Source organism: Cynocephalus volans, chromosome 3 (assembly GCF_027409185.1).
Source record: "Cynocephalus volans isolate mCynVol1 chromosome 3, mCynVol1.pri, whole genome shotgun sequence".
NCBI lineage: Eukaryota > Metazoa > Chordata > Mammalia > Dermoptera > Cynocephalidae > Cynocephalus > Cynocephalus volans.
In genome coordinates this window covers 143383159-143396617 of record NC_084462.1, presented here as the reverse complement: position 1 = coordinate 143396617, position 13459 = coordinate 143383159, and the positions used below count along the sequence as shown (strand labels likewise).

Here is a 13459-nt window from a genome sequence, read left to right as displayed (position 1 = left end):
ATTCAACTTAGCTCTGCAGTGAACATTATTTACACAGTCATGGTCTATAAGTGCTATTCATTCATTTTTCAACTTTTAGACTCAACCTATAGATAAAAACACAAACAACTTAAATATGATTACAAAACAGAAAGTAAATATTGTCTACCTTGACAATGTGAGGGTACAGAAGACAGACTATGGGAAATAGGGAGAGGATAGGTTAAAAAAAGCACAGAAGCACTAATAACAGGGAATCAAAAGATACTGTCTAAAGTCAGTGGAACAAAAATAAAGGTTTAAATGTATTATTTAGAGTTACAAAAGAATCACTGAAAGAACTACTGGATATAAACTAACAAAAATTTGAAGAGGGAAGGGGAGGGTTTAGTATACCTGAGCTAAATCTTCACCTTTTGCAATGATGAGTTAACACATAATCTCTTAAATTAATAAGTAATAGTAGAAGGATATTATTTAGACTTAGAAAGGCAACCACCAAGACCTCAGGCCTTGGCCACACACTGCCAACACCTGCAACCAGCCCAGCGACAACCACCAAGCCACCACAGGAAGCGTCCTGGGCTCTCCCAAGCTGGGGGGGGTGGGGGGCCTTGGGCCTCAGTCACACCCCGGACACCCACACCCAGCCAAGTGACAACCACCAAGCTGCTGCAAGAAGTGCCCCAGGCTGCTGAGCTGCAGCAAAGGTGGGATGAGGGCTTCAGCCACACACCCCCAACATCTGCACCCAGCCCAGCAATGACCAAGACACTGCTGGAAGCCCCCTGGTCTCCCCTACAGGAATGAGGGGGGTGCCACAGGCCTCAACCCTGCCCTTCCTCCTTCTCCCAGCCCATTTCCTTCCCCCTCTACTCCCCCTCCCCCAAACTGCTCTGCAACATCATAGAATGTAAAAAAATAGTAAACTTTAAAAAAAGAAAAGAAAGGCAATCACCAAAAGAATTAAAAACAAAAACTCTTTAAATGTTGCTAACTCTGGGAAATGGAACTAGAAGTGGGGAAGAATGGGTGGGAACTGCTCCAAGTCCTGCTTAAGTGTGTGCATGCACACACGCATGTGTGACCATATATTACTTCTGACAAAAATAAAAAGGGAAGGCTAATTTAAAAATATGTTTAATCCTGCAGAGACTAATGCTCATCCTTCCCTGCAGCCCAGTAACAAATATTTCAGCTTGTGCTAATGTCAAAGCAAACACTATGAAGGGAGGACTACATGAGTAGAGCACGCACACAATGTAACTCAGGGTTTCTTAGCCTTGCCACTACTTTTTGGCCCAGATAATTCTTTTTTGGGGGGGGGGCTGTCCTGTGTATTATAGGATGTTTAGCAGGATCCCTGGCCTTTACCCACTAGATGCCAATAGCACCTCCCCTTGTCCCCTTGTGCTCAGGTGTGACAACCAGAAATGTCTCCAGGCATTGCCATATCAAGCACAGCTGAGAACCACTCATTAGAGACAAGAACAGTAATCTACTGAAGATGGAGCTACATAATCAGCCCACTTAATTAGTTGTGAGTCTATTGAACTATGCTCATTAATCAAAAGAAGAAAAAGGAATGAAAATATAGTTTGGATAGCTGAGTACCATTCCAAGAGATAAGCAAATGTCCACAGTGAGCTTTGAAATGGGAAGTATCAATCTATTGCCTTTCAGTCAGTTTCAGTTCTTGTGTGTGTCTCACAGTGAGAGCACCTCATCGTGTTCAATGGAATTCATCACGATCCTAAAGCAATCCATACACTTCATATGATACCCAGACCAATGCTGGGCTAAAAAAAAAAAAAAAAAAGGATGCTGTCAGCTTTATTGAGAAATGGTATGTTGGTGTCTAACATACCATGTAGATATTGAACACTGTATTTTATAAGCTATAATAAGAACTTTCAAAAGTAATTTTGACTATCACAAATTTTTGCCTTTCATGTTAATTTTGGAACTTATAAAATATAAATCTCTGTAGTTCTAATACATCCATTCATTCATCATCCATGTATCCAGCTTTTACTAAATATCCTCCATATGTCAAACACATGGTAGATGCTACAAAAACAATAGTTAATGGTCTGAATATATACTAAATTTCCCAGCAATACAATTTCCATATAAGTGGAGGAAAGACTATAACTTGTTTTGTTTCGAATTTTGTCAAAAATTGTTCCCTAAATGGAAAATCATATCACCAACAGCATTTACTTTGTTCTGTTTCTTTTATTTTACTGTTATGGTATCATAATATGTATAAGTGGTATATTAGTTACCTACGGCTGCTGTTAACACATTATTACAAGTTAAGTGGCTTAAAACAACAGAAATTTATTCTTTCACAGTTCTGCAAGCCAGAGGTCCAAAATCAGTTTCACCATGTCAAAATCAAGGTATCAGCAGGGCCACGCTCCCTCTGAAGGCTCTAGAGAGAATCCATTCCTTGCCTCTTCCAGTTTCTGGTAGCTGCTGGCATGCCTTAGTTTGTGGTCATATCACTCCAGTCTCTGCCTCTATGGTCACGTGGTCTTTTCCTCTTCTGTCCGTGATCATCCCTCCATAATACATGTGACTGAATTTAGAGCCCACCAGGACAATCTCTCCATTTCAACATCCTTAACTTAGTTATATTTGCAAAGTCCTTTTTTGCTATATAAGGAAACAGTCACAGGTTCCAGGGTTTAGGATGTGGCTATCTTTCAACTCACCACAGGTAAGTTATAATTCCTATGGGAATTTCCTTTCTGACATAAAGGAAACATTTAGAAAATATTTGTTATATAAAGAGAGTGTTGAGAATCACTGCTCCAGAGGGTTTTTACTTTAAAAACTTTTATGCTTTTTTACAAAAACAAAATGGGGAGCACAAAAGGGCTACTTTATTCCTTCTTTATTTACTCATCATTACTAGAAACTAAAATCCTCATAAAAGAATTGAAACCTTCTTTAGGTAGAGGAAGATAAGGGAATGCGTTCTCTTTTTCAGAGAAAGAGACTATGTTCTGGGCTCTAGGAAGGACCAAATTCTCTTTGGAAGCAACAATGATGAACTCTAGTATCTACCTTGACTCTTTTCAGCAACCTCAGTGGCTTCTCACTGCCTCAGCAAAAACTCCATATGCCTTAGGATCTGAGACTTGTCTACCTCTCTAGTTTTTCTCCATTGTATCTTATGCACTAATAATAGTAAACTATTTCTGGTACCTTGAATACAATATGCAGTATATGCCTTTGTACCTTTGCCCATGCTGAAGTGCTCCCTTTTGCCTTGTCTGCTAGTCAAATTCCTTTTTTAGCCCAGCCCTCCAGGAACATTTACTTACCATCCCTCTCCAACCCAAAGAGAGCAAATCACTCTCTCCTCTGAGTTAGCACTATACCTTGCACATATTTAAATTGTTAAACTTATCATGCTACATTATAAATTATTTGTTTATGTATTTGTCTCTCCTTTTAGACTATGAGCTTGTTCAGGGAAGGAACTGGTAACTGTTTATCTCTGCATTCCTAATAGATAAAAGAGAATGAATGAATTAAACCTCTATCCTGTGCTTCAGTTCCAAGACCTGTCCACTTACATATACTTCGAAGTCCACACACCCAAGACTGAACTCATTTTTATTTTGAACCACCTCCTCCTACTGTGTTCCTATCTATCATTAACCCAGTGGCCCAAGCCAGAATCTGGGACTAGACGTCTCCTTCTCCTTTACTCTCCACATTCACTTAGACATCAGCTCTTCTCAATTGTAACTCCCCCACCTTTCTCAACCTGTTTCTTTCTTTTATTCCCCTCATTACTACTTTGGTTCAGTCCCTATTTTATTCTTAGCCAGGCCTGACTGCTAATCTACTCACATACTACTGTTAATGTAAATTAGAGCTAGACTGACAAATGAGAAAGGCACTCCCTTCAGGAAGAGGAATAAGAAAAGGGTTTCTACACTGAACACAATCCTGAGGGCAAGCATGACCTGGAGGACTGTGCCTTTGTGAAAAGAATTACTCCAATCTGTAGATGACACTTAGATCTGCTGCTAAGCTGATGTCCTAGGAATTGACTTCACTTCCCTCCTGTGCTAGATTAGATTCCCTGTTTCTTTATTACTCCCTAACTTTGCTAAAGGGTATCCTCCATTGCTCACCACGTAAAGGTGGCTGAGAGATAATTTTTTGAGACCTTGCATATATAAAATGTCACTATTCAAACTTCACATTTAAATGGTAGTTTGGCTAGGTATAGAATTCCAAATTGAAATAATTTTCCACAAGAATTCTGAAGGTATTTCTTCTAATTTACAGTATTGCTCCTAAGACCTTTGCCATTATGGTTCTTGACTCTTTTTCTAAGAGAGTTTTTTGTTTGTTTCTTCTCTCTGTAAGCTTTTAGATATTCTCTTTAAAACTGGGTTTCTGATCATTCACACTGTGTCTCAATATGAATTATTTTACAATTCTTATATTGGATACTAGGAGGAACCCTTTTAATCTGGAAACTAATTTCCTTTAGTTACACCAACTTTTATTTGTATTCTGTTGGTAATTTTCTACCATCCTATTTTACCTCTTCTATCTTTGTGGAATTCCTATTACATGCATGTTGGACCTCCCAGACTGCTCCTCTAATTTTCTTATCTTTTCTTTCCCATTTTCAAGCTTCTTTCCCAGCCCTTCCCCCCTCCCATACCCCCCAGATTTCCTTAGTTATTCCAACCCAACTACTAAATTAATTTTATTTTTTACTTCTAGGACTCTTGTGTTTTCTGAATATACCCTTTTTATAATTTCTTGTTCTTGTTTCAAGGATGCAATATCTCAATATCTTCCTTTTGTTCTCTGAAGCTCTTAAATACAGTAATTTTTAAGTTTTCATCTGATCTCTGCATTATCTGTCTCCTCTTTTCCTCTGATTTTATTTGCTTCCTTCCTTATTTGTGTTTTTTTAAAAATATATTTCATCTCTAGAGCAGTTTATGGTTCAGAGCAAAACTGAACAGAAAGTACAGAGAGTTCCCGTATACCTCCTGCCCCACACATGCACAGTCTCCCCCACCATCAGCACCCCACACCAAGGTGGTACATTTGTTACAACACATGAACCTACACTGAAATGGCATTATGACATAATTTACATCAGGGTTCATTTTTGGTGTTTTACATTCTATGGGTCTTAACAATGTATAATGGAGTATATCCACCATTATGGTATCATACAGAGTGGTTTCACTGCCCTAAAAATCCTCTATGCTCTGCCTTTTCATCCCACCTTCCCCCCTTAGCCCTTGGCAACCACAGATCTTTTTACTGCCTCCGTAGTTTTGCCTTTTCAAGAATGTCATCTAGTTGGAATCACACAGGATTGGTTACTTATTTTTTTATTTGTATATGTTTAAAGGTATACAACATGATGTTTTGATATACATAGTGAAGTGATTACTACAGTCAAACAAATTAACATATCCATTCTCTCACACACCTTTTCTTTTTCTTGTTTTTTGTGAAAGAACACCTGAAACTACTCTCTTGGCAAGTTTCCAGTAAACAATACAATATTAACCATAGTTATCATGCTGTACATTAGTTATGTAGACTTATTTATCCTACATAACAGCAACTTTGTTCTACTCTGTGTTTGTATGTACTCAACTTTTCTAAGTTCCACATGTAAGTGAAATCATACACTGTTTTTCTTTCTGTGTCTGGCTCATTTCATCTCATTCAGGTCCATCCATTTTGTCGCAAATGCCAGGTTCTCCTTTTTTAAGACTCAACTCAATAACATACTATTGTATTTATACATATACACTTAAATATATACAATTTTATATATATACACACACCACTGTTTCTTTATCCATTCATCTCCTGACAGACACTTAGCTTGCTTCCATATCTCAGCTATTGTGAACAACGCTGCAATGAACATGGGAGCATAGATATCTCTACAAGGTTCTGATTTCATTTCTTTTGAATATATAGACACAAAAGGAATTGCTGCATAGTATGGCTTCTTTCACTTGATAAAATGCATTTAAGATTCCTCCATGCCTTTTCATGGCTTGATGGCTCATTTCCTTTTAGTGCTGAATAACATTTCATTGTACGAACATATCACAGTTCGTTTATCCACTCACCTACTTAAGGACATTTTGGTTGCTTCCAAATTTTGGCAATTATGAATAAAGCTGCTATATACATGGTTTTTGTGTCGATACAAGTCTTGAACTGATTTGGGTAAATACCAAGGAGCATTACTGCTGGATGACACAGGAAGAGTACGTTTAGTTTTGTAAAAACCTGCCACACTGTATTCCAAAGTGACTGTACCATTCTGCATTTCCAGCAGCAATGAATGAGTCTCTGTTGTCCCATATCCTTGCCAGCATTTGATATTGTCCGTGTTTCAGATTTTTACCTTCTAATAGGTATATAGAGGTATTTCACTATTGTTGCTGTTGTTGTTCTGTGTTTTGTGTGTGTGGTTGTTTTAAAATGTATCTTTCATGTTAAAGGTTTTCCTGAAATGTATGTGATACTTAGCTATCTATCTCTTGAGATAAGTGGGAGGCACTGAAAGGCTAAATAGAAACTCTGTGTGCACAGATGAGGCTTGTTGAGTGGTAGGCTTTCTTATATGATGATCAAACAGAAGGAACTCAGCTCTTTCCTGGGGAGCCCTCAACTCTTTGTAGGTTTAGGTCTTTTCTCCTGGGAAGGAGAAATTCTGTAGAAAGTACTTCTCCAATCCCTTAACTGAAAGTAGAAGCCTTGGTGCCAGCACTCTCACAATTTCTACTAACTGAGACTCTCCTTCAGTCAGTAATTCATTTAATTTCATTTAATCTCCTTGTTTTCAGTAAGATGACCCTGTCCTTAATTATAGCTAATATCGATGAATCCAGAGTCCTTTTGGTTTACCTTCTCCAGGGAATAAACTTCCAGGTCTCTATAAAGGTAGGGAAATGATAGCATATTGTATATGGAAATGGACTCTGGAGTTTTTAGCCTGCCTCGTTCAAATATCAGCTCTTTTTAACTAACTAGCTGTGCAGCCTTGAGAAGGCTACGTAATCTCTCAGAGCCTGTTTCCTAATCTCTAAAGTGGACGTAACAATATCTACCTCATACAGTTGTATGATTAATTAACACATGCAAATCTCTTAAAACAGCTCTGAGTACACTATAAGCTCAATAAATGTTATCTGTAAAGAAAAAAAAAAAACCTGACTGACTGACAGAAGGTATAGCATTATCGTGCTTCCCACCTGACACTCAGTCCCCAGATGAATATATGTTTCCTGAGAGGAATGCAGGCAAGATTACCCAGAACTATGTAATCTGTTGTTTCCTCCCTCCTCTTTTGAATTCACGTAATTTAAATACATACTAGGATTCAACTCCACTGTAATCCTAGCAAGGAGTTATGGCCTGATTTATACAATAGCAAGAAAGAAGGAGAATTAGGCAGACCTGAGAAACATCTACAAAATTGATTTGTACCAGAGTGATTGTATGAGGTGAAAGAGATAGAAACTGGGTGGTTCCGTTCACTGAGGTAGGGATGCAGTCACTAGTTTCTGTGTCTCAATTACTCACAAATACATTTCCTAATGCTACAACTCAGAAAGACCAATGATAATGATGACGTTAGCAATCATTTATTGAATATTTACTTTTTGCTAGGTATTTCAGATGACAGTAGGTGCTATTAGGGAAAAAATAAAGCTGAGATAAGGGCAGAGAGTGTTGGGGGCGGGGGCTAGTTACAATTTTAAATAAGGTTACCTAAAAAGATCTCGTGGAGAAGGCAAGATTTGTCAAAAGCTTGAAGGTGGTAAGGAAGCAGGCCTTGTGGAAATCTGGGGAAGAACCATCCACAGAGAGCACGATAAGTACAAAGGGTATGGAGGCAGGAGACTACCCAGCCTACATGAGGAACAGTAAGCACAATTCTAGAGCCACACCATGTGGGTCTGGATCCTGGTGCCTCTGCTTCCTAATTGGGTAACCTTGGACAAGTTACAAGCTTAACCTCTCTGTGCCACAGTTTCCTCATTTTAGTAATGGGAATAATAATGTTACTTACTTCATAGAATTGTTATGAAGATTAAATGAATTCTATTTGTAAAGTCTTTAAAATGATGTCTGGCACATAGTAAATGCTATAAAAATATAGGTCACATAAAAAAATAAAAATAAACAGGGTGACTGAAACAAAGTGAAGGAGAGAGTACTAGAAAATAAATCGGGGAAATATAAAGGAGAGCAGACTATGCTGGACTTTGAAGGCTACTGTAAGAATTTTGGCTTTTACTTTGAGTGAACTGAAAAGCCATTGGAGGATTTTGAGAAAAGGAGTAACATGATCTAACTTACATTAACAGAACCCTTATGGTTGTTTTGTTAAGAATAGATTCTCTAGGAAACAAGGCTGGAAGCAAGGAAACAAAATAATAACTATTACCATTGATAGTAGCTCAAAGGTGAGTGGTAGCAGAAGAGAAGTAATCACAGTATGGATTTTTTGAAGGGAGGGGAATGGGATGCCAGGGATTGGTCATGGAGAATGAGGACAAAAAAGAGGAGTCCAGAATGACTCTAAGATCTTTGGCCTAAGCAACTAGAAGGAAAACGTTACCATCTACTTAGGTGGGAAGAGTGGAAAGTGTAGATTGGCTGTGTAAAGATGGATAGTTTGATAAATCTGAGCTATACATTAGATATCCAAGTGGAGATGTCACAGAAGCAGTTGAATATGAGTCTAAAGTTCATGGGCGAGCTCCAGGCTAGGGATGTAAATCTTAGCATCATCATGAGCCCTAGAGGGAGTGTAAAAGGAAAGAGACCAGAGGAATAGTCCCAGGAGTACTCCAATGTTTAGAGGATGGGGAGATGAAGAGGATTCAGCAGAAGAGAAGAGAAGCAGTGTTCAGTGAAACAGCAGGAAAACCAGGAGAGCATGAATAAAGTGCATCACAAAGGGAGAGTTCTCCACTGTGTCACATCCTGCTGCTGCCTGGTCAAGTAAGATGAGGCTGAGAACTGCCCACTGGACTCAGCAATGTGGAAGTGACTGGTACAACAATTTCAAGAGAATGATGGGGAAAGCCTGACTGGAGTGGGTTCAACTGTAGGAGGAGAGGAATAGGAGACATCTGGTATAGATAACTCATTTGCTATGAAGACAATGAAGCACACTGAAGGGATAAAAAGTCAAAGGATGTTTTAATGATAGAAGAAATTACAGACTATTTGTAAGATATTAGGAAGAAAACAGTAGAAAGGAACTAAGATGATGATAAAGAAGAAAGGGGGGAGAGAGTGGCTGGAGTGACATAGGTGAGAGCAGATGGGATCACAGCACAAGCGGACGGGCTGGCCTTGGATTATGAACACAGACGGTTCACCCCAAGTAACAGGATATATGGGAACAGATGAAGACAGGCAGGAGGAGTGACGACGAGAGGTTATAAAGTTCTTTTATGATTGCTTCTATTTTCTCAGTGAAACAGAAAGTGAGGATATCAGTTAAGAGTCAAATCAAGGAGAATGTGTTGAAGGTTTTATAGAGAGGAGAAGATATGAAAGAGTCATCTCCTAGACAGCAGAGTAAGCAAGTGAATGAACTAAAGAAATGGATTAGGATTGTGTTACAGCATCATAGGTCCACTAGACATTGAATCATAGTAATATCAGTCTGCATGGTTGCCTGTTTTTCGACAGGAACATTTGAATGCATGAGTGCATGTGTGAAGTAGGCAGAGTTATATTTAACCGTGGCAGGAATTTTGCCAGAGAAGTATGATGATGCAAAGGAGTAATAACATACTACGAAACTTCAACTAGAGAAAGAGGGAAATAAGGAGAAGAGTGTAGGGGACAGTGCAAAGGTGGAAGGGTCAATCAGTTGAAGTCCTGGTGGTGAATAAAGAATTTCCAGTGTTGGAGTACTTGAGAGAATGAGCTAGAGAGATGGGGGTGGTGGTGGTTGGAGGGCAGGATGATTGACAGTGGGATTTTGGAGGGGATGCAATTTTGGTTATGACAGGATCAATGGTATGACCATGAATATAAGTAGCTGAGGTAGGTAGATAATATGATTACTAGGGAAGAGATAGAGGAACTGAAAGTATTAGAAGGATTAGCTACATAAGTATTGAAATCATCCAGAGTTATGGCAGGGCAACTACTGAAGAAACTTAAAGGAAGTAGGAGCAAAAATTTAGCTAGGAGTTAAAATTGTCATGAAATGCTAGGAAATGGCCTAGGAGTCTATAGGTGATAACAATAAGGAGGGCAGCAGGTAGTATATACATAGGAGATTCAAAGCTAAGGGAATGAGAGAGAGGGAGATGGCTGGGAAGTGGAAGTGAGGTGCAAACGGGGCACCTATCCCGTTTTCACACTAGCATGAGAGACATGGAAGAGAAACAAGAGGCCACTTGAGAGGACTACAGAGAAGCAGTATTTTCAGAGGAGGTTTAGGTTCTCTTAGAGTAAGACAGTGAAGAATGTTCAGAATTAAGGACATGGTGTTTTTGCTGATGATTGACTGTGTGTTCCAGAGAGCACAGTGGTAAGGGTTTCAGGAGTTGGAGAGCAGTGGAAGATGGACAGCCATATGGGATGAGTCTGGAAATGATGGAAAACCTAAGATTTTTGAAGTGACTGACATAAATTGAGGTGAATGGTATAATGTCATTAATCCAAATGGCTTCAAGGCAAATAATAGTGACAATGCAGTGAGTAGTGGGGATGAAGAACTTCGGGAGTAGGGTTTGGCCAGAAGCATGCAGAGTTCTAGAACTCTCACTTCCTCCTGCTGATAGTGATGTGGAAGCTAGAGGAGGGGAACTATGGTTTTAGTCCCAGAGCTTAAGAAGTGTTCGTAAAGAATGGCAATGAGCCAACTGTCTCTGAGATGTCAGTGTGTACAGCACCTTCCAATCCTTAGAGATTTTGCCCCAGTCAGCACTCACAATAAAAGCCAGCATTTACCAAGGACTTGACATCTTATATACATTATTTTATTTCATCCCCATAACAATCCCCAAGAGAAAAGTATTATCGTGGCCATTTTACAGATGACAAACTGTGGCTAGAGAGAATAAGATACCTTATATGCCACCTCAGCTCCCAAGAGAAGTCCTGAAGCTATTTATAAGATTTATGATAGCTCTTTCTCTGACCAATAAATCCAATCTGAGCATAATACTCCTTTATGATATTCCAACAAACAGGAGAGGGGTAGGGAGTGTGATAGCTACATGTTATCCTCTGGACTTTTAAATATGAATGTCTATATGGAAAAAAAAAAAAAAAGCCTACCTCCACAGAGAACTTTACAGTGACTGAAAGAATTCAATCAATGGAAGGAAGGCTGGTGCATCACCGTATATGAAGAACCATGAAGAAGTTAGTTCATGAACTCAAGTAAGCTACAAAAATCAAAGAAAAAGGAAGAAGAAAGAGAAACACATTTTTTCACTTTATGTGCCCCAGAGTTTCAGAAAAGAACAGACAGTGTTAGTCAGAATTTTAAAGTTAAATATAAATGAACTGAAGGAGAGGGAAAAAATTAACATTACTTAGAAATCTCCATAAATTGAATACTACTGTCAAATAATCAAAATAATACAATAAAGCATTTTAGTTAATGAAGACACAGTTGCCACATAATTATTACACATATTACAATTATTGCCACATAAAGTATTACTCTTTTAATAGAGTTCATTAGAAGAACCTATTGAGATGTTAAACTATCACAATTAAGAAAAAATAATTTTTTCACAGAAAGAAGCAAAATTTCAAAATACATTATTAAAATTCTAGTTATGTTTCAGAGGATTTATAAATACATTTATCTAAAGCTACTGTTCCTGAATTCAGGATGCTGTTAGGAACAAATTGTTACTTTGAGATTAATATTTGCCTTGTTACCTAGTATTTTTATCTGTCTATACATTCACACAAATCCCTTGAAAGCAGAGGCATGTATTTGTAGGCTGCATGACCACAAGCACTGGAACAAGTTACAGCTAAGAACTACAGATTCTAAACTGGTTTTGCATAAGAATCACCTGGAGGCTTTTTTAAAAAAACACATTCCTGAATCCTACCTCAGATTTTTGAAATTAGAATTCCTGAGGCTTAGAAATCTATGTATAAAAAGGTCTAAAAGTGTTTCTGATGCATAGACAGGTTTTAGGAAACAAACTGGAGCAGCAGTTTTAGAACGATGTTCTGAAGAGTCTTAAAATTCTCAAGAAATACCTTTGGGTTTCTCTCACCTGTTTCAGCCTCGAATAATCCCATTTTTATCTATTCTGCATATTAAAGTCTGTAAACCACCACAAGACCAGACAGAGCTCACTCATACAGGAATTAAACTCACGATTTTGGCATAAAAATAAAAAAAAAAAAACTGACCTAATCCAAAAAAAAAAAAAAAACCCCACAAAACTAGACAGATAAAAAAACCAGGATTGATGGACACAGAATACTTGTTAATGACAAAAGGAAAATTTTATAAAAGCAGTTCTGTAATCCATATACTTTTATTCATTACAATTTAAAAGAACTTATTCAATACATGACCGAATTGCATAATAAAGTTACAAATGGAAAAGCACATCTACACATATATATTGTATTAATTGCACATACTTCCGTCACTTAGGAAAAAGTACCTTATCGAAAGGTAAAAATACGAAATGTATCTAAATAAATCCAAGTCTTTGTAACCTTGCCTTCCAGTCTTAATTCTGCCACCCCTACCTCTATCAGACAGACAGGAGACAGGGAAGGCAACAGTATATTTGGGAAAGTGTTCTCCTTGAGGAAACGATTACCCCAGGAGAATTACGATAGGGATGAACATTTGTCTACTGCTTCCCCATAAGCATACGGTTTAGATACTTTGAACACCTTTTAGGTAGTTCCCCTAATCTAACTCAGAAAACTATGTTGTGTTGTAGAGCATAGCATGTAAGAATGCTAATTTCCTCCTCCCATCCTGTCCTTGGATATTCTCCCACGGGATTGGGTCTATGTGAGTAATGCTGCCGTTTTGAAATTCTCCATTTCAAACACCCTACCTAATAATAACGTATACTCCTGGAAGTTAGATCTGAGACATTCAATCTTGTATGGAGATACAAATTCAAGGGACTATTTCATCAAATGAAACAGCATAATATATTTACTCACCTGTATGAATACACATACTAAGCAGGAGATGGACTGAGTAAGAAGCCAGAAGAGCAACTATCAGCAGCAAGAAACTAAAATATAAAAGAATACATGGTCAAACCCCTAAGAGTGTATCTTTTTTATGATGTCTCATTATGAAAATAAATTTCTTCACATCCATATGTTCACAGGAACTGTCTCTGAGTGGTTGAATGACAGTCATTAAATAAATTAAGAAGACACTTTTCTACTTTTCTGTATTTACTAAATTTTA

The 13459-nt window shown here is 38.1% G+C and overlaps 1 protein-coding gene across 1 annotated transcript in view; it reads right to left on the bottom strand.

Annotated features, from left to right (window-relative positions):
• Nucleotides 1–13459, bottom strand: part of SLC38A6 (solute carrier family 38 member 6) — a 59948-nt gene that overhangs the window by 43247 nt on the left and 3242 nt on the right. Inside the window, exon 3 of the mRNA XM_063090924.1 lies at nt 13204–13277. Coding sequence (XP_062946994.1) covers nt 13204–13277 — 74 coding nt within the window. The remainder of the gene's footprint in view (nt 1–13203; nt 13278–13459) is intronic.